At 36.0% G+C, this 21,871-nt stretch overlaps 1 protein-coding gene across 3 annotated transcripts in view; it reads right to left on the bottom strand.

The window, feature by feature from the left end:
* MYO9A (myosin IXA) overlaps positions 1 to 21,871 on the bottom strand; it is a 307,652-nt gene that overhangs the window by 112,483 nt on the left and 173,298 nt on the right. For all 3 annotated transcript variants that reach the window (XM_025390154.1, XM_025390156.1, XM_025390153.1), the window contains exons 16-18: positions 14,722 to 14,797; positions 11,197 to 11,340; positions 9,551 to 9,590 (exon numbers count right to left, since the gene is read on the bottom strand). In XM_025390154.1, the coding sequence (XP_025245939.1) occupies positions 9,551 to 9,590; positions 11,197 to 11,340; positions 14,722 to 14,797 (260 nt within the window). The remainder of the gene's footprint in view (positions 1 to 9,550; positions 9,591 to 11,196; positions 11,341 to 14,721; positions 14,798 to 21,871) is intronic.

Here is a 21,871-nt window from a genome sequence, read left to right on the forward strand (position 1 = left end):
TTTTGGTACATTGCATTTGCATTCTCATTTGTTTAAATTTTTCAAAATTTCCTTTTTAGTATCTCCTTTGACTCATTTGTAGTTCAGAAGCATGTTGTTCAAAAACTATTTGTATACAGTTTCTAAAAAACCTTCTATTACTGATTTCTAGTTTAATCCCTTATGGTCACAAAAGATACTCCCCAATTTGAAATTTCTTTTATTATTATTATTATTATTGTTATTATTTTGAGACAGAGTCTCACTCTGTCATCCAGGCTGGATCCCAGTGGTGTGATCACGGCTCACTGCAAGCTCCGCCTCCCGGGTCATGCCATTCTCCTGCCTCAGCCTCCTGAGTAGCTGGGAATACAGGCGCCTGCCACCACGCGTGGCTAATTTTTTTGTATTTTTAGTAGAGACGGGGTTTCACCGTGTTAGCCAGGATGGTCTCGATCTCCTGACCTCGTGATCTGCCCGCCTCGGCCTCCCAAAGTGCTGGGATTACAGGTGTGAGCCACTGCGCCCGGCTCCCAATTTGAAATTTTTTAACTTACTGAGACTTGTTTTGTGGCCCAACACATGATATATCTTGAAGACAGTTTCATGTGCTAATGAAAAAAATGTTGGCCAGGCATGGTGACTCATGCCTGTAATCCCAGCACTTTGGGAGGCCAAGGTGGGTGGATCACCTGAGGTCAGGAATTCGTGACCAGCCTGACCAACATGGTGAAACCCCATTTCTACTAAATACAAAAACTTAGCCAGGCGTGGTGACACATGCCTGTAATCCCAGCTACTTGGGAGGCTGAGGCAGGAGAATCGCTTGAACTTGGGAGGTGGAGATTGCAGGGAGCCAAGATCATGTCACTGCACTCCAGTCTGGGTGACAAGAGCGAAACTCGGTCTCCAAAAAAAATGTGTATTCTACAACTGCTGGGCAGAATGTTTTATAAATGTCTGTTAGGTTCATTTATCTAGAGTGCAGTTTAACTATCATTCTTCACTGATTTTCTGTCTGGCTGTTCTATCCATTGCTGAAAGTGGAGTGTTGATGTCCCCTCTAATTACAGTATTGCTCTCTCTCTCTCCCTTTAGGGTTAATAATATTTCCTCCACATATTTGTGGGTGCTTGGGTGTTGGTTGCATATATATTTACAATTGTTATAGCCTCTTGTTGAATTGACCCCTTTATCATTATATAATGGCCTGCTTGTCTCATTTTACAGTTTTTGATTTGAAGTCTATTTTATCTGACATAACTACAGCTACTCACGCTCTCTTTTGGTTTCTTTTGTGTATAATATCATTTCCCATTCCTTCACTTTCATTCTATGAGTCTTTACAGGTAAAGTGATTTTCCTGAATGCATCATATAGTTGGGTCTTGTTTATTTATTCATTCCACTAGTCTGTATCTTTTAATTGGAGAATTTAATGCATTTACATTCAAGGTCATTATTGATAGGTGAGGACTTACTCCTGCCATTTTGTTTAATTGTATTCTAGTTGTTTTGTGTATATATATATTTTTACCTTTCTTCCTCTCTTACTATTTATCTGTCTGCTTTGGTGGTTTTCTGGAGTGTTAAGCTTTAATTCTTTTCTCTTTCTTATTTATGTATCTGCTGTCGTTTTGTTCTTTCAGGTTACTATGGGGCTTACATTTTAAAATCTTATATTTATAATGGACTATTTTAAACAGATAATAACTTTGCATACAAATACGCTAGACTTTTATCCCCATCCCTCCACGATTTATAACTTGCTGCCTTAATTTACATCTTTTTAAAATCATGTGTTACTCAACATCTAATTGAGCTATAGACATCACTGACCATTTTGAGTTATAACCTTCATACTAGATATTTAAAAGACTATATGCCACCATTACATTAATAATATATTCTGAGTTTGAAAGTGAAATTGCCTCTACTGGTTCTAAATTTGATTCTGAATTTACTTCTACCAGTGAGTTTTATTCTTTTGCATATTTTTATCTGGTAGTTATCTTATCATATTTCTTGGGTCCCTGTATTGACCTGTGCCATTTGGTGAAACAGTTGCCTCTTCCAATTTTATCGGGTAACTTTCATAGAAGACATTTTCCTGTAGATGGATCCTAGGGTGGTAATTGGGTAGGGTGCTTTGGCTTTGGTTCTAGGTAGGTGCAGCAGTGTAGTCTCTGTGTAATTTCTTTAGCTGTAGTCAACATCCGATGTTACTGTCTCAGTGACTTAGGTTATGGGTGTTTACAAAGTTGGTGTGCTATTCCAGTACTATGTTGGTGCCACCAAGCAAGCCAGTCCTCTGGTCCTGGGGGGCATGAACAAGGCATGAGTGACAGTTCCAAGCCATGCAAGTGGTATATGCCTGTAATCCCAGCAATTTGGGAGGCTGAGGCTGGAGGATCACTTGAACCGAGGAGTTCAAGTCCAGTCTGGGCAACATAATGAGACCCTGCATATTTTTGTTTGTTTGTTTTAAAGTGCAGTGGGCCAGACACAGTGGTTCATGCCTTTAACCCCAGCACTTTGGGAGGCCAAGGCAGAAAAACTGCTTGAGGTCAGAAGTTCGAGACAAGCCTAGGCAACATAGTGAGATCCTGCCTACCAAAAATAGAAAAATTAGCTGGGCATGGTGGTGCATGCCTGTATTTCCAGCTACTTGGGAGGCTAAGGCAGGAGAACTGATTGAGCTTGGGAGGTAGACGCTGCGGTGAGCTAAGATCGCACCACTGTACTCCAGCCTGGGTGACAGTGTGGCTGTGGGTAAAGCCACCACGCAAGCGATCTTGATGCCAAGGGTGTATGTCCAAAGCATGGTTGTTCAAGCAAATGAAAAGGCAGTGTCACCAGAAGCAGAGCAGAACTACCAGAGAGCCTGGCCCTCAGACCCTGCAGGGTACACATACAAAGCGTGGTGGTTCTGTAGGTTGCATCATCGGATACACACCAGTCCATTGGCTCTGGACGGCGCACATAAAAAGCACCAGTTCAGCCAGTTGTAGGGACAGTGTCATCAGGGGTGGGGATGCTGGGTGGGCTGGTCCTCAGGACCTGTGGTAAGAGTACAAATCCATTCGTCATGGGGGTGGTGCTGGCAAGAGTGGGGCAACCAAGTGGGCCCATCCTCAGGCCCTCAGGGAGGGCACAAATCTGATGATCACAGGAGCTGCATTGTCAGGAGTGGGGCTGCTGAGCAGGCTGATCCTCAGGCCCTAAGACATTTCTTTGGCAAAATGTCTATTTAAGTCTTTTGCTCATTTTTAAATCAAATTATTTGCTTTTTTGCTATTAAGTTGTTTGGACTCCTTATATATTCTGGACATGAACTCACTGACAGATGCATAGTCTGCAAATATTTTCTCCCATTTACAGTTTGTCTTATCATTCTGTTGATTAGTTCCTTTGCTGTGCAGAAGCTTTCGAGTTTGATGCATTTGTCTATTACTGTTTTTGTTATCTGTGTTTTGGGGGTCAGAGTCAAGAAATCAATGTCCAAAACAGTGTCATAGAGTTTTCCCCCTATGTTTTATTCTACAGTTGTCCCTCAGTATCCATGGGGATTGGTTCCAGAACCACGCTGAGAAAACAAAATCTGTACATACTCAAGTCTGATGGCCGGCCCTGCAGAACCCATAGGTACAAAAAGTTGGTCCTCCATAAGGGTGGATCTTGTATCTCACAAATACCATATTTTTGATTCACATTTGGTTGCAGATGTAGATCCCACTGATAAGTATGACTGTATTTATGTTTTAAAACCCATGTGTAAGTGGACCTGCACAGTTCGAACAATCTGCATTCAAGTTTAACAGTTTCAGGTCTTATATTTAAGTCTTTAACCCACTTGAGTTGGATTTTTTACATGGGGTGAGATATGGTTCCAATTCCATTCTTCTACATGTGAATATCCAGTTTTCCCAACATCATTTATTGAAGAGACTGTACTTTACTCATTGTGTATACTTGGCACCTTTGTTTAAAGTCAACGGACTATAAATGTACGGGTTTACTTCTGAGCTTTTAATACTTTTCCATTGGTTAATGTATATTTTCTTCTGCCAGCTCCATGCTGTTTTGATTATAATATCTTTCTAATGTATTTTTAAATCGGGTAGTGTGAGCCTCCAGCTTTGTTCTTTTTGTTCAAGATTGCTTTGGCTATTTGGGGTCTTTTGTATATTCATACGAATTTCAGGATTTTTTTTTTTATTTCTGTGAAAAATGAAAATGGAATGTGATAGGGATTGCACTGAATCAGTGAATCACTTTGGGCAACATGGAGATTTTAACAATATTAATTTTTCCAATCCACTAACACAGGACATCATTTGTTTATTTGCGTTGTCACTGATTTCATCAATGTTTTATGATTCTTTGTATACAAATTTTTAACATCTTTGGTTAAGTTTACTATAAAATAGTTTATATTTTTTGATGCTATTGTAAATGGGATGGTTTCCTTAATTTATTTTTCAGATAGTTCATTTTTAGTTTATAAAATGCTACTGATTTTTAGGCTGGGTGCAGTGGCACATGACTATAACTCTAATACTTTAGGAGGCCAAAGCAGGAACATCATCTGAGGCTAAGACTTCAAGACCAGCCTGGGCAACACAGAGAAAGAAGACTCTACCAAAAAAAAAAAAAAAAAAAAAAAAATTTGATAGCCAGATGTGGTAGTGTGCACCTGCAGTCCTAGCTACTGAGGAGGCCGAGGTGGAAGGATTGCTTGAACCCATGAGTTCAAGGTACAGTGAGCTACGATCACGCCCCTGTACTTTAGCCTGAGTGGCAGAGTGATATCCTGTCTCTATTTTAAAAAAAAAAAAAAAAAAAAAAAAAGCAAGAAACACTGCTGATTTTTGTATGTTGACTTTGTATCCTGAAACATTACTGAAGCACATTACAGAATTTATGTATCAGTTCTTTTTTTTTTTTTTTTTTTTGAGACGGAGTCTCGCTCTGTCGCCCAGGCTGGAGTGCAGTGGCCGGATCTCAGCTCACTGCAAGCTCTGCCTCCCGGGTTCCCGCCATTCTCCTGCCTCAGCCTCCCGAGTAGCTGGGACTACAGGCGCCCACAACCGCGCCCGGCTAATTTTTTGTATTTTTAGTAGAGACGAGGTTTCACCGTGGTCTCGATCTCCTGACCTTGTGATCCGCCCGCCTCGGCCTCCCAAAGTGCTGGGATTACAGGCGTGAGCCACCGCGCCCGGCCTATGTATCAGTTCTAACAGCTTTTTAGTGGGGTCTTGAGGATTTTCTATACAACTTTATGCTGTTGACAACCACAATATCACTTCTTCCTTTTAAATCTGTATGCTTTTTATTTCTTTTTATTATCTAATTTCTGTGGCTAACAATTCCAGTAATACACTGAAGTGTAACAGAAGCGGTGACAGTGGGCATCCTTTTCTTGTTCCTGATCCTAACAGAAAAGCTTTCAACTTTTCACCAATGAGTATAATGGCAGCTGTGGGCTTGTCACATATTGCCTAATTATATTGAGGAACAGTCCTTCTACATCTAATTTGTTGAGCTTTTATCATGAAAGGCTGAATTTTGTCAAATTCTTTATCTGCATGTGTTGAGATGATAGTATGGTTTTTGCTATTCATTGTGTTAATATGGTAAATCACATTTCTTGATTTGCATATGTTGAACCATTCTTGTATCCCAAGAATAAATCCCAACTGATCATGGTAAATGATCCTTTCAAATGTTGTATTGAATATGGTGTAATGGCATTTTGATGAGGATATCTGCACTATTCACAGTAGTCTTTGCTACTGTGAATGAACGTACAGGTGCATGTGTCTTTTTGGTAGAACAATTTATTTTCCTTTGGGCATGCACCCAGTCATGGGACTGCTGGGTTGAATGGGAGTTCAACTCTTAATTCTTTGCGAAATCTCCGAACTTCTTTCTCCATAGTAGCTGAACTAATTTTCTTGTAGTATTTTCGTATTGCTTTGCTATCAGGGTAATGCTGGCCTTGTAAAATGAGTTTCAGGTATTCTCTCCAGTTCAGTTTTTTGAAAGAGTTTGAGAAAGACTAGTACTCATTTTTCTTTAAATATTTGGTAGTGTTGCATCGTGAAACTATCTGGTCCTAGACTATTCGTTTATGAAAGAATTTTTATTACTGGCCAGGCATGGTGGCTCACGCCTGTAATCTCCTGAAGAATGTCCTATGTGCGCTTCAGATGAATTTGTATTCTGCTGCTGTTGATTGAAATGTTCTGTATATGTCTATTAAATGCATTTGGTCCAATGTTTTCTTCAAATCCACTGTTTCCTTATTGATTTTTGGTGTGGATGGTCTGTTCATTGTTGAAAGTGGGGTACTGAAATCCCCTAGGATTACTGTATTGTAGTTTATCTCTCTCTTCAGAAGTCTCAATGTTTGCTTTATACATTTAGATGCTACAATGTTGGGTGCATATATATTTAAAATTGTTACATCCTTTTGATGACCAGACCCCTTTTTATCATTATATATTGACCTTCTTTATCTCATCTACAGTTTTTGACTTTATTTTGTCTGTTATAAGGATAGTGCTGCTGTCTCTTCAGGTTTTATTTGCATGGGCTATTTTTTCCCATCCCTTAATGTTCATTCTCTGTACACTGTTAAAGCTAAAGTGAGTCTCTGGCAGGTAGCATATAGATGAGTCTCTCTTCTTTTAATGCATTCAGGCACTCTGTGTCTTTTAATTGGAGAATTTAATCCATTTACATTCAAACCAGTTATTGATAGGTAAAGATTTACTAGTGCCACTTTGTTTGTTATTTTATCGTTTTGTAGAGCCTTTCTTCCACTACTGCTGTCTTCCCTTGTGGTTTGATGGTTTTCTATAGTGGTACGACTTCCATCCTTTTATCTTTTGTGTATCCATTAAAGGTGGTCACCTTGAGGCTTACATAAAAGCCAGTCATATACTTACAACTGGCTATTTTATGCTTATAAAAACTAAACTTTCATTGCACGCATAAATCCTACACTTTTACTCACCCTTCATGTTTTATCTCTTTGATGTTACATTTTATATCTTTTTATAATTTGTGTCCCTTCACAAACTTTTGTAACTGCCATTGTTTCAACAGTTTTGTATTTCAACCTTTACACTAGAGATATCATTGATTTACACACTGGCATTACATAATTAGAATGTTTAAATTAGATAGTGTACTTACTTTTATCAGTGAGTTTTCTGCTTTCATATTCTCATGGTACCACTGTCCTTTAGCTTGAAGAACTTTGTTTAGAGAACTCTCAAGAGAGAAGTTCAAGAAAATAGAGTTCTACTTTCCTGTAAGTCAGGTCTAGCAGTGCTGAATTCCCTTAGCCATTGTTTGTCTGAGAAAGTTGTTCTCTCTCCTTTTCATTTTTGAAAGACAAAATTGCTGGGCATAGTACTATGGTTGGCAGGTCTTTTTTCTCAGAGGATTTTGAATCCCACTACCTCTGGCATGCAAGGTTTCTCATGAAAAATCTGATGATAGTCTTGTGGGGGACCCTTGTACTTAACATGTTGCTTTTTCATTGTTGCTCTTTAAAAAATACTCTGTCTTTAACTTTTGACAAATTGATTATAACGTACCTTAATATGGATCTCTTTGGATTGATAGTATTTGGTGTCCTTTGAATTTTCTAGATCTGGAGTTCTATTTCCCCAGACTTGAGTAGCTTTCTGCCTTTACATCTTTGAAACTGTTTTATCTCACTTTTTCTTTCTTCTCCTTCTGGTACTTTTTGAATTTATCTTGTTTCTCTATTTGGAACACACTTCCCCATTTCTTCATTTGCCTTTACCCTCTGTGTTTTCTGCACATTAGATAACCTAATAGCTTCTCCCAGTCCCATTTCATGTAGAAGGACCTAACCAGTCAGTCTGGCCAGAAATTCTAAGGTAACTCTCAAACCTTTGTGTTTGTCCAAACTGCTGCCTTTGTTTTTTGTTGCCTCCAGGAAATTAGGATGTGCCAAGTTCTGTCAGTACCTCAAAACATGTAAGAGAGAAGTCATTCCCTCTAGACACAGCTAAAAAGGCTGAAGTGTTAAAAGTGTGTTCCAGTTCCTTCTATCCTCAGGGTGAAGCCGAAAGTAGGATTCTCTCTGCACTACGCTGGAGAGAGGAATTCTAGCAAATGCCTACATTTTAGATCAGACTGCATTATCTCATCTTGGGGGAAGAAAGTGGGCCCATTTATTTGTTTTCACTGGTCTAGAGACTCAGAAATTCAGTGTCCCATCAATTCCCAGAACTATATGGTTAAGGAGGCCATCCCTTGGGAGGGAGCCGTGGCAGTTGTGATCAATCCATGAATAAACTCCTTCCAGGGATAATCTATACAGACAATCTGCTCTAGCTTTATTGCTGGAGCAAGTCAGATGAAAAAACTCAGGAAACGCTGGAACTCAGTCAGTATCCCAGGGGTCTACTGTTTGTTTGCCTGTGGCTACCAGATACAGACTAGAGAGGAGCCCAATCCTCAAACAACAGCTACAAAAGTACACAGACAAACCCCTTCCAGAAATTAACTGGGGAGTGTGCTTTTTAACTACTTATCTGCATTGATCCAGGGGGCTGTAGTCCCTGGAAATGTGTGTGTGTTTAAAACCACCCCTTTGTTCTCTGTCACTGCAATTCATATTTTCTGAGATTTATATACAGTATCCACTATTGCGTGCAATTATTTTGAGATTCATTCATGTTGTTACATGCATCAATAGTTTATTAATTTTTATTGGTGAGTTAAATATTCAATTATATGGATATACCAATGTATTTATCCATTTTTCTGTTGATGAAAGTTTGAGTTGCTTCCAGTTTTTTGCTATTACAAATAAAGTTGTTATAAACATTAATAAAACAAACAAAGCAAAATGAAACAACAATCCCCGCAAAAAAATAAAAAACCAGAGCTATATTAACAGAGGGGCAAGTACTGCTCACCAAACCCTTCCCATTATTTATATATGGTTTATATGGGTTAAAATAATAATATTTTATGGCATGTGAAAAATTATATAAAATTCAATTTTCAGTATCCATTAATAAAGTTTTATTGGAATGCAAATTATAGCCGCATTTCTGCTACAACAGCAGAGCCAACTAGTTATATCAGAAACCATAAGCCTGAAAAGACAATGTCCCTTTATAGAAAAACCTGGCAAACATTTATTATAGATAATTGGATTATGTAAGCACTAAACAGAAATTATTTTAAAATCAGGTACAATTCAGAATTTGACCTTAACTTGGCTCAAGGAGAAATGAAAAGACCTTAAATAAAGAGGCAATAACTGAACAACATTTATATTCAGGAGCTATTAAAATACTAGAAAATGGTATATACCACAAATAAATATTTACCTGAACCATTAGGCTTAGCCATTTCATAACAGTGTTATTTCTAAAATGGATTCAACTAAGTGCACAATCACTATTTTGGATACAAATAAGGTTATTTCTTGTTTTTGATGTATGAAGATTGTATGTGTAATAAAAAATAATTGTGTAGCAGAATACCAATACAAAAAGAGTTTTCATAGTACTCACCTTTGGAAGGGCAGGCTTGGGTTTGAAATTTTTGTTTCTCCTATAGAGATAAATCATTCATTAAAAAAAGCTACTGCATAAAAACAAAAACAGAAACAAAAGCTACTGTAGAGAAGTAAGATTTCAAGGTCTCTCCTCAAACAACAGATTATATACCCACTATCAAGACTGTAGGTCTTCTATATGAAAACACTATCTGATTCAGCCAAGCAGGCACCTTGGGAAGGAAGAATAAACAAGGAAAATACACCTGCCTTGTTATATAAGTATAAACAGATTTACACCTGATGATTAGTAACACTGTGTTGTACATTCTAAGCTACAGGTTCATTTTCTTCAGTTGTTAGTAGCTTCTTGTACCTACAGAAGACTTATTTCTATCATTTCAAGACTAAGTGAGATGTCTGTTTCATAAATTTTTTAAAAACATACTTATCACCAAAATGTAATCTTCCATTTTTGGTAATTAAAAATTCTTCTATTCCACTCATTTTTTTTTTTTCCTTATTCAAACCTCAATACCATACTTAAGTCTTTTTAATTTTATTTTTAGCTTTTTTTATGGCCACAGAAAGAAGGAATAAAGTCCAACGCTTATGAATATGGGCTGGGAAGTCAGAAAGACCTGGACAACAATCTATGGTCTACCATCTGTTAAGGTATGATTTTAACATCTTCAACTTTTCATTATGTAATAATGTAAAATGGGGATGACAATACTACCTATAACTTAAAAGTTATTGTGAGGATTAAATGAGTTAATGTATATCTCTGGGCTAGAGCAAGACCTACATAAATAGAACCTATTAACATTATTAAGCAGTGATTCAGACAAGGCTTACGGAATCCAATTCAGTCACACCTCTTGCTAGTGGTCAAACGATATGCTTGGGAAATGTCTAAAATATGTTAATGTTAATAATTAATAACTTTTTTTTCCTTTTTTTTTTTTTTCTCTCAGAGACAGGATCTTAATCGGTCACCGAGGCTGAAGTGCAATGGCAAGATCAAGACTCACTGCAGCCTCAACTTCCTTGGCTCAAATGACCCTCCTACCTCAGTCTCCTGAATAGCTGGAACTACATGCATGCACTACCACACCTGGCTAATTTTTTTTCTTTTCCTTATTTTTTTGGAGAGATGGGGTCTCTATGAAGCATGGTAGAGTATGGTTATGGCTATGTCTTCAACTCTATAATCAGTTTATGAGAAATGGAAAGCTTGGATAAGTGTCACGTATCACTCAACCATTCACCATTTATAGATTTTCTTGCCTAATTTGTTAAGACTGCTAGAATTAAAGGAGACCTGTAGTAAAAATTGGGAATCCTAAAAGGAGCTAATAGTTTTTTCTTTCTCTGAAGGTAGGGCCTGTCTAAACAATAAGACCTTTATTATCATCTCCATAATAAATATATTCAGTCAGGATTCTCCTGGTAATACGGGGCAGAAAAATCAACAAAAACACAAGCTTTACAACACATGAGATTCATGGCTGTAAATGCTACCTAAACACCTTTGAGTCTTGTTTCAGTCAAAATTCTTCCCATGAAAATAACACTTCACCATCTCCCTCCTTCATTTTTTCCTGCCAGAAATTTTAAACCAGACCAAAAAAAAAAATCACATTACTGATCAGTACTGACGTGAGAATTCCATGGGCTCTCTCCAGGAGTTTGCTGCTAGTTGAATTAGCAAATATTCCATCTTTATCAAGCAAGGAGGTGCTACTTGATAGTCTGCTCTGGCGAATCCCAGTTCTGCCATTCCAGGCAATATCAAATGTATCACTGTAAAAAACAGAATTTGCTTTAGTTAATCAAGACCTCTCTAATTAACACTATATTGCTTAAATAAAATAAAACTTTAAATACTAAAGTTAAAATTTAGAAAAAAAATGCTAAACCAATAAAAAAATGATTTCATGCAAATGATTGCCAATCAGTTGGGACTAACCTTTGTCTCATTCAGAACAAATTCCTATGAATTCCGTCATATTCACATACAAATGTGCATGTAGATGAGCACATCATGTAGTTGACATCTTTAAATATATTATCATTCAACAACTAGTAACTAATATAATGGATTATAATATCTTCTCTCTTTGTTAGATTTTAGAATTTTCAAATGCTACTGTAGGAATCTGTAATCCTAATAGACCATCCCATCCTATGGAATATCTAATTTCCTCCTGAAAGGTCTTATTCACACACACACACTCACTACTCACACACGCATTAAACTTACTAAGTCTTATGAGACTCTAGACACTGCAGATGTAGCAATGAACAAAACACAAAATTATCAGTGATTGTAACGTAATAATTAATGGAGGGCTCCCCAGGTAAAGTACATAATAATTAATGGAGGGCTCTCCAGGTAAACTAGTAGGATCCAACAACAAATGAATGGATAAAGAAAATGTGGTATATACACACAATGGAATGCTATTCAGTCATTAAAAAAAGAATAAAGTCCTATCATTTGGACAACATGGACAAACATAAGAGTACATTATGTTAACTGAAATAAGCCAGACACAGAAACACAAACACTGCATAACCCCACTCATATGTGGAATCTAAATCAGCTGCTCTCACAGAAGTACTGAATAGAACAGTGATTATCAGAGACTGGAAAAGGTAACGAGGTGGAGCAGTGTAGTAAGGGGAGAGGTTGGTCAATGGGTATGAAGTTACAGTAAGACAAGAGGAATAAATTCTGGTCTTCTATTGAACAATGGAGTGATTATAGTTAACAATAAGGTATTATATACCTGAAAATAGCTAGAAAAGAAAATTTTGAAAGAGAAATGTTCCCACCACAAAAAAATGATAAATATTTGAGATGAATATGGTAATTACCTTAATTTGATCATTATACAATGTATACAGGTATCAAAACATCACACTGTACCCTATAATATGTATAATTATTATGAGTGAACTAAAATTTTTTAAAAATAAATATCAGGAGATAGCTACTTACAACAATTTCACATTTGTCCATATTTATAAATCTCAGCTTCCATTTGCTTAGAGCATTTATTCAAGATATATAAATGGCATGTAATCAATAAATCCTTTAGAAATGCTTGTATTTTCATTATTTTGTGCTAAACCATTAAAAAAAGTCAGTGAATCATTATCCCTAAGATAATGCGTCTTCCCAAACGGGAGAATCATATATTGCACTTAAGATGGTTTGTGTGTGCACTTATATTTTTCTCATTTAAAAACATGAGTGCTACTCTGGCTTTAGAGAAAAAAAAAAGGAACAAAAGGAGAAAGAGAGAAGAGAGTGAGAGGAAGGAAGGAAGCAAGTGAGGGAAGAAGGAAAGCAGGAAGGAAGGAAAAGAACGAAGGGAGGGAGGGAGACGGAGGAAAAAATGCAGCAGAAAAATACATTCCTGGTGAAGATGCTGTGAAAATTGTTGAAATGACAATGTATTCTGTGGTTAAGGACTGTTGAGGAAAAAATTCTTTTAAAAACAGGCAACAGAGGATTCAAAGCATTACATAAGTTGAGTTGATAAAGCAGTGGCAGGGCTTAAGAGGATTGACTCCAATTCTGGAGTTCTACTGTGGTTAAAATGCTATCAAACAGCACTGGATGCTACAGAGAAATTTTTCCTATAAGGAAGAGGCAATTGATGTAATAAATTTCATTGTGTTATTTTAAGAAATTGCCATAGCCCCTCCAATTTTCAGCATCCACCACCTTAATCAGTCAGCAGCCATCAACATCAAGGAAAGACCCTCTACCAGCAAAAAGATTATGACTCACTGAAGGCTCAGATGATTGTTAGTTTTATTAGCAACAAAGTATTTTTTAATTAAGGTATATATTTTTTAAACATAATACTACTGCACAATTGACAGACTACAGTATAGTGTAAATGTAACTTTTATATGCACTGGGAAACCAAAAAATCTGTGTGATTTGTTTTACTGAGAATTCGTTTTATTGTGGTGGTCTGGAGCTGAACCAGAAACCCACATAGACCACTTCAGGTATCCAAAATGGAAAGTACAAAGAAACAAACACGAACTAGAAATTAGGAAACTTAAAACCACTAACTGCTTTGTGAAATGAGGCATATCATGGTTTCTTTTTTATATAACCAAGAAAATTGGGTTCTCATCCGATGACCAGGGTGAGAATACTGCCAACAGATGAAACTGAAGGTACACAGGTCAAGGTTAACTATCTAATTTGTTTTGGGGTAATATTTAACATGAAAATATGGTGGTAGATATCATAATTAGTCAAATACTACTGTTAAGAAAACAAAGGACATACAATATAAAGATAGCAAATAGTTTAATTTGTGGCATTCGAAGTGAATATATTTGTGGCTAGATACTTGGGCTGTGACAGATCTTGCACATGAAGTTATTGAACCTAGACTTTTAATAGACAATAAGGAGTCATGAAAAAGTTATTGAGCAGAGAAGTGACAATTATGTATTAGAAAGACATAGTAACTCAATTGGAAAAAATGATCAGTGAAGTTATACCTTCATTTTAATGACAGACCATCCTTATTACCAGAGTATTAGGAAGCTCAATTTTTTGATGATGTTTAAAACACAGAGAATGCATTCTAGAAACAATGTTCTTCTCCTCATATAAATTACAGTCTTTATCAAATAGTATACATAAAAAACAAAGAGACTTTATGAACTCATAAAATTATTTATATTTGTTACTGTCAAATTGTTCTCAGGAATTCGTCATTGAAAATAGTAAAAGGTAAGCTTTGTTAATCGCACTCACCCAAAAAAGGTATTAGATGGTTTGATGTAAATCAAACTATTCGATTATTACTTCCCAATAAGATTTCTCCACAGAAAGCAGCAGAATAACCCTTAAATTTTGTAAAAGACATAAAATGCACGAAGGGTCTCAGCAATTAAAATATATGAGCTCATTTTAAATTATTCTGAAGAAACTTTTTCCAAATTGTAAAGCCATTTTACCAGAAGCAACTGTAAACAAATTTTGTTAACTTTAACCTATTAATGTGTTATCACACCACTTATAAAAGATTTAAGAAATAAAACAACACCTGAATTACTTCGTACTTTTAAAGTCACAAAAATATCAACAAGAATGCTAGTTATTTCTTCTATATGTCTTTGAAAACATAAACCAAACACACTTACTGTTGGTTTTTTTCATTTAGAGCATTCATGCCCTGGAGATCAGAAAGAGGTGTTCTGGGATTTTTCCGGGTTATACCTAGCAAAATTTAAAAAACAGAACATTTCAAATCAGTGTGAAGAAAAATGAAACATGAAACAATTTTTCTAAAGACAGATGAAATTTAATAACGAGTATTTGCTAAATATTTCAGAAATATCTAAATAATTATATGACCCAAGTCTCATAACTGTCACAGATCTTAGTTAACAGTGAACCCAATTAGAAAATTTAATAACGAAATCTTTTATTTCTTCTTTCATTGAATCATTAACTTCAGGAAATACAAGGGTGACCGGACTGAAGGCCCAGAGTGTAAAAGTTCATTTTTATTTTTAGGTTCGGGGGGTACACATGAAGGTTACAAAGGTAAACTCATGTAATGGGGATTTGTTGTACAAATTATTTCACCCAGGTATTAAGTCCAGTACTCAATAGTTATTTTTTCTGCTCCTCCCCTCTTCCCAATCTCCACCTTCAACTAGACCTCACTGTCTGTTGTTTCCTTCTTTGTGTTCACAAGTTTTTATCATTTAGCTCCCACTTACAAGAGAGAATATGCAGTATTTGGTTTTCTGTTCCTGCATTAGTTTGCTAAGGACAATAGCCTCCAGCTCCATCCATGTTCCCACAAAAGACATGATCTTGTTCTTTTTACGACTGCACAAGTTCATTTCTTATTTTGATGCATCATTTTTTAGCAATATGTTTCTGACACGTTCAGATAAATACAATGAGTATCAATGTATTGAGAATTAACATTACAGATAAATACAATGAATATAAAAGACAAATTGCTTAAGAATTACCAATATTTTTAAAATGTAATGTTCTTCAAATCATATGATAAACATGTAAGTTCTGTAAACATAAGGCTATCAATTTTTATAACACACACACAAACATTTAATATAGATAAAGATACACTGGCAAAAAAGAAGTAAAAGTATCTCTATTCAAGATGACAATCTTGTAGGCAGATAAAAAAAAAAAAGCTCATTTGAACTAATAAACGAGTTCTACAAAACTACTGGAAACAAATAAATATACAGTGGTGGCCAGGCGTGGTCGCATACGCCTGTAATCCCAGCACTTTGGGAGGCCGGGCAGGCAGATGACTTGAGCTCTGTATTTCAAGACCAGCTGGCCAACTCAGACTTCATCTATACTAAAAATAAAATGTATATAAAAGTGCTTAGAAGAGTGCTTGGCACATAGTCAACACTATATCCACATGAAGTGATTGTTATCTTTCTGTATGAATGAGGGAAACTGAAAATCCACAGAAGACTCTTTGTTCTGTTTAAATCATGCAAATGGGCCAGGCACAGTGGCCCATGCCAGTAATGCCAACAGTTTGGGAGGCCAAGGCAGGCAGATTACTTGAGCCCAAGAGTTCAGGACAAGCCTGGGCAACATAGTGAAACCCCATCTCTACAAAAAATACAAAAATTAGCCGGGTGTGGTGGCTCACACCTATAGCCGCAGCTTGAGAGGCTGATGTGGGAGAATTGCTTGGGACCCGGAGGTCGAGGTTGCAGTGAGCTGAGGTTGTGCCACTGCACTCTAGCCTGGGCGACAGACTGAGACCCTGCCTTGGAGTGAGGAGTGGGAAGTGGGAACGGGGTTGGGGGAGGAGGGGCGGAAATAGCAATAAATATTCTGAAATGACATTTTTAAAAGTATAAAATGAGCCGGGCGCGGTGGCTCACGCCTGTAATCCCAGCACTTTGGGAGGCCGAGGCGGGCGGATCACAAGGTCAGGAGATCGAGACCACGGTGAAACCTCGTCTCTACTAAAAATACAAAAAATTAGCCGGGCGCGGTTGTGGGCGCCTGTAGTCCCAGCTACTCGGGAGGCTGAGGCAGGAGAATGGCGGGAACCCGGGAGGCAGAGCTTGCAGTGAGCTGAGATCCGGCCACTGCACTCCAGCCTGGGCGACAGAGCGAGACTCTGTCTCAAAAAAAAAAAAAAAAAAAAAAAAAAAAGTATAAAATGTCTACACTGAAAACTATAAAACATCATTAAAAGAAAATAAAGACCCAACTAAATGGAATGCTACCTATGTGCATGAATTGGAAAACATAATATTGTTAAGATGTCAATGTTCCCCAAACTGACCTACAGATCAATGCATTTTCTATTAAAATTCCAGATAATTATTTTTGTAGAAATGAATGAGCTAATCCTAAAATTAACACGGAAATACAAGGGATCCAGAAGAGCTGAAACAATCTTGCAAACAATCTTCAAGGAGAATGGCTTGAGTCCAAGAATTTGAGGCTACAGTGAGTTATGATTGCAACATCTCACCCCCAGCCTGGATGGCTGAAGAAGTCTCCATCTCAAAGAAGGAGGAAAAAGAAAGAAGGAGGAGACAGAAGAAAGAGGAGTAAATTTCTAGACAATACATTAGGCAACGGTTACCATTTTTTCATGAATTATTAAGTATTTTAAACATAAAAGTGGCCTAAATAATAATATACTAAACACTTATGATGGATCACTCAGATTAAAAAATGAAGCCCTGTGTAGCCCACTCCCTGATCCCATTTAAAAATCACCACATCCAGCCAGGTGCAGTGGCTCCCACCTGTAATCCCAGCACTTTGGGAGGCAGAGGTGGGCGCATCACCTGAGGTCAGGAGTTCAAGACCAGCCTGGCTATCATGGGAAAACCCTGTCTCCACAAAAATACAAAAATTAGCCCAGCATGGTGGCATGCACTTGTAATCTCAACTACTTAGGAAGCTGAGGCAGGAGAATCACTCAAACCCAGAAGGCAGAGGTTGCAGTGAGCGAAGATTGCGACATTACACTCCAACTTGGAAGGCAGAGCAAGACTCCATCTCAAAAACAACAACAACAAACCCATCAGATCCCAAGATCTCCTATTTGTTCGAATTAGAAAAAAAGAATTTGAAAATAGCTATATTGAGATGGTATCAAATATTGTAACAACATGTAATTGGAGTTTCAGAAGGAAAAAAGAAATTGCAGCAGAAAAAATTTTTGAAAAATATTGGCCAAAAATTGTCTAAATTTGATGAAAAACAATGAAAGTCCAAAAGGTACAGCAAATCCCAAAGAAAATTAATATAAATCATATTTAGAGACATGAGAATCAAATTGCTGAATGCCAAATATAAAGTCAAAGGAAAAAAAGGTACACGACATATGAAGGAATAACAATGGGATGACATCTGAGTAATCATCACAAATAAAGCCCTAAGAACATGGCACATCTTAAAAATGCCAAAAATTTGATAGTTCGTAATGATGTTAAACATATGCCTATTTCATGAAGTAACTTCACTCATAAGTATTTACTGAGGAATAAAAATATATGTCTGCAAAATGACTCAAAAAAGAATGTTTATAGCACTGTTGTTCACAATAGCTCTAACAATATATATAACTCTTAACTATATCAATAAATCAATAAGCACAATTATATACATATATCACATAAATTAAATACAATGTGTGTATATACATATACAATGGAACACACCTGAGCAACAAATGACTGATACATGGAAAAATATGCATGAATACATGCATAACTATGTTGCATAACACAATCAGAACATAAAATACACACTGTGTAATCCCACTTGAGTAAAATTTTTAGAAAATGTAAAGATGACTTATAGTAATCAATCTGTGGTTACCTAAAGGAGGTGGGAAAATGTACAAGAGAATAAGGATAAGTTTTCTGATATAAGTCTTTCCTAATATTCTTAATTTTTTTGTGTTCATATGCTTTAGGTTTGTCCTTGTAAGCATTCTACAGCTAAATTTTGCTCATCTTCCTTAATTCATAATGGTTTTTAAACTGTTCAGTTCAGTCCATTTTAACTCCATTTTAACCTACTGCTATAATGGATACATCTGGAATTTTTTTCTGACATCTTAGTTTATTTTTTTTTATTTACCTTAACTATTATATGCTTTTATTCAGGCTTCTATTGTTTTCTTTGTATTTTGACTTCTTTTGTTCCACAAATTGTATACACTCTCTGCTTTATTTACCCTTAAATGTTTAACATACTCATGAATTCTAAACTAATAATCTCTTCTCTTTCCCTGAAGAGTACAAGAACATTCAAATGTTTTAAAGTCATCCCCTTCTCATTAGGGATGTTATTGCTACCCAATACTTACTTTCACCTTGTTTCCTTTCCTTCATTAAGAACATTAGGTATAAGTTTTATAAAACTGTTGCTTATTTAGATTTATATATACATTTATCAAGTTCTTTATTAAATATCAAAACTTTCTAGTGGGTTCAGCTTCTGTCTTTCTCAACTAAATTTCAGAAATATATATAGGTGAACATCTGTTCAGATTACTGTCTAGCTTTATTAATTGCTATCATTCATATTTGCCTGGTACATCACTGTCCATCCTTTTATTTTCACCACTTTAATTAAAAATCATGTAGCTATCACTTAAACTATTGAAAAATTCATTGAGAGTTTAACTGGTGAGTGTAAACCATTTACATTAATTTTAAATAATACTTGTTTCTGGCATTTTATTTCATGTTTTTCATTTATTTCACTCTTTCATTTTTTCCCTTCTTGGTTTTCACTTTATAAGGTTTCTTATGCTACCTTAAAAGATAAAAATTGTTATTACTGTGGTTGTCCTTAAGGCACATGATCAATTTATTTACCTATACTGATTTCCTAAACTTGAAAAGATTATGTTAATTCAAGAGCAGTAGAGCTCCCCACTTTCCCTTCAGTTTTCACCAAAATGCATGCCAGTATCTTCTATATTTGTCTCTGCAAACCATCTGCAACCAGTAGTTCTGATCATATACAATTTTTTATTTTGGATATTCTTAGTTTCACGAAAAATAATCTAGGTATTTACTTGTAACTTGTATCAGGCTTAATGACATGTAATTAATGACATGTCCATTTTTTATTGGACTAAAAATTTCAAACAGTTAAACATATATATGTTAAGTACATAGTTAAATAAGTTTTGCTAAATGCATTCACCACACTAATAACCACCAAAGAAAGATACAAAACATTTCCATCATCACCAAAGTTGCCTCATGTCCCTTCTTGGACAATCTCCCACACGTACTTACGGGTCAAGACAATCACTAACTTGCTCTCCATACAGATTGGCTTGTATTGTCTAGAACTTTGTATAAATGGAATAAAACAGTATGCTTTGAGGATAGGCCTTCCCTTAGCATAACACTTTAGAGATTCATCTGTAAAAGTCTTTTGTGAATATATACTTTGATTTCTCAGGTAAATAACTGAGATTTGAATTCATGAAACATACGGGAAAAATATGCTTATCTTTATAAAACTGACAAACTGTTTACGGAAATAATGGTACCATTTGACACTGCCAAGAGACAGTATGAGAGCTCCAGTTGCTCCACATGCTTATCAGTTAGTATTTCAACTTCTTATATTTTAGCCCCTATAGAGGGTATTAGTGACCTTACTCAGATTACAATTTGTCTTTCCATAATGAATAACAAAGTTGAACATCTTTCATGAGAACACAGACAAATCTTCTTTTGTGGAAGTGTATGTTCAAATCTTTTGCCCATTTGAAAACTGGCCTGTTTATCTTGTTATTTTAGAGTTTTTATATTTTGTTTTCAAGTCCATTATCAGGTATGAATATTACAAATTGTAACAAATACTGTTTCCCAGGCGGTGGTATGTTTTTGTTTTCTCAACAGCAGTTAAGAAAAGTAGTTTTCAAATTGGCTAACTCCAATTTGTCAAATTTTTCCTTTTATAGTCATAGTCTTATGTCTTATCTAAGAAACTTTTGCCTGTCGCAAGATTACAAAAATTTCTCAGGTTTCCTATTTTAATAAAAAATTAATAATTTTGGTCCTTACAAAGAGCTGTATGACGCATTTCAAAGTTAACTTACATGTATAAAGGCCAAAGTTCTCTTATACCTTATGGATATCCAGTTGTTCTAGTGCTATTTGTTTAAAAGACTACCCCTTACCCCCACTAAATTATCTTGGTGCCTTAACAGAAAATCAACTGACTGTTTATGTGTAGATCTACTTCTGTATTTTGTATTTGGTTCATTAATCTATTGATCCTTAACAACAATAGAACAATGTCATGAATATTTTAGTCTCAAAATCACATGATGTAAATTATCCAGCTTTGTTCTGTTTAAAGATTGTTTTGGACAGTTTGGGTATTCTACATTTCTCTATAAAGTTTAGATTCAGCTTGTTAATTTCTACCAAAAATCTGCTATTATACTTACTGGGTTGTATTCAATCTATAGATCCATCTGAGAGAGAGCTGCATCTCAAAAATACAAACATAAATATGTATCTCTCTTCACTGTATTCTTCAATTTCTCCTAGTAACGTACAACTCTTACACATATTTGTTAAATTTATCCCCAAGTATTTCATGTTTCTGTTAATTATCCACTGCATATTAAATTACTCCAAAATCCAGTACTTTAAAACAAGTTATCATCTCAAATAGTTTTTAGAGGAACAAGAATTCAGGAGTGGCTTAGCTGGGTGGTTCTGACTCAAGGTGTCTCAAGAGGTTGTATTCAAGCTATCAGCCAAGGCTGCAGTCATCTCAACATTGAAATGAAGGATCCACTTCTAAGGTCACTCACATAGTTGGTGACAAGCCTCAGTTCATACTGAGTTTTGGCTACTCACAAATAGCATCTTGTTTCTCTAAGAGACAGCGATTTCAGACAGGGCTAGCAAGTGAAGCAGTACTCCAGAAGGAAATTGCAGTCTTTTACAGCAATCTTAAAAGTGACATACCATCATTTTTGCCATGTGCTTTCTGTCACACAGACCAACTCTTGTAAAATACAGGAGAAGACTATAAAAGCTTGTGACATCTAGGAGGCTGGCCGCCATAGATGTATAGTAAATGGAATTTGTAAATCATTTTCTAAGTGCTCATGGCTAGGGTATTACAATTTTCTATAATTACTGTAAAAATGTTAAACTCACTTTTTAGTTTTAAGAGCACTTTTCCAATGAATTTGTTGACTATTTGTTTTCCATCTATGTACAATTTATTTTTGTTGCCTATTGCACCACCTGTGACCTTTAGTAAATG

The sequence above is a fragment of the Theropithecus gelada genome, chromosome 7a, assembly GCF_003255815.1.
Source record: "Theropithecus gelada isolate Dixy chromosome 7a, Tgel_1.0, whole genome shotgun sequence".
In the NCBI taxonomy this organism is placed as follows: domain Eukaryota; kingdom Metazoa; phylum Chordata; class Mammalia; order Primates; family Cercopithecidae; genus Theropithecus; species Theropithecus gelada.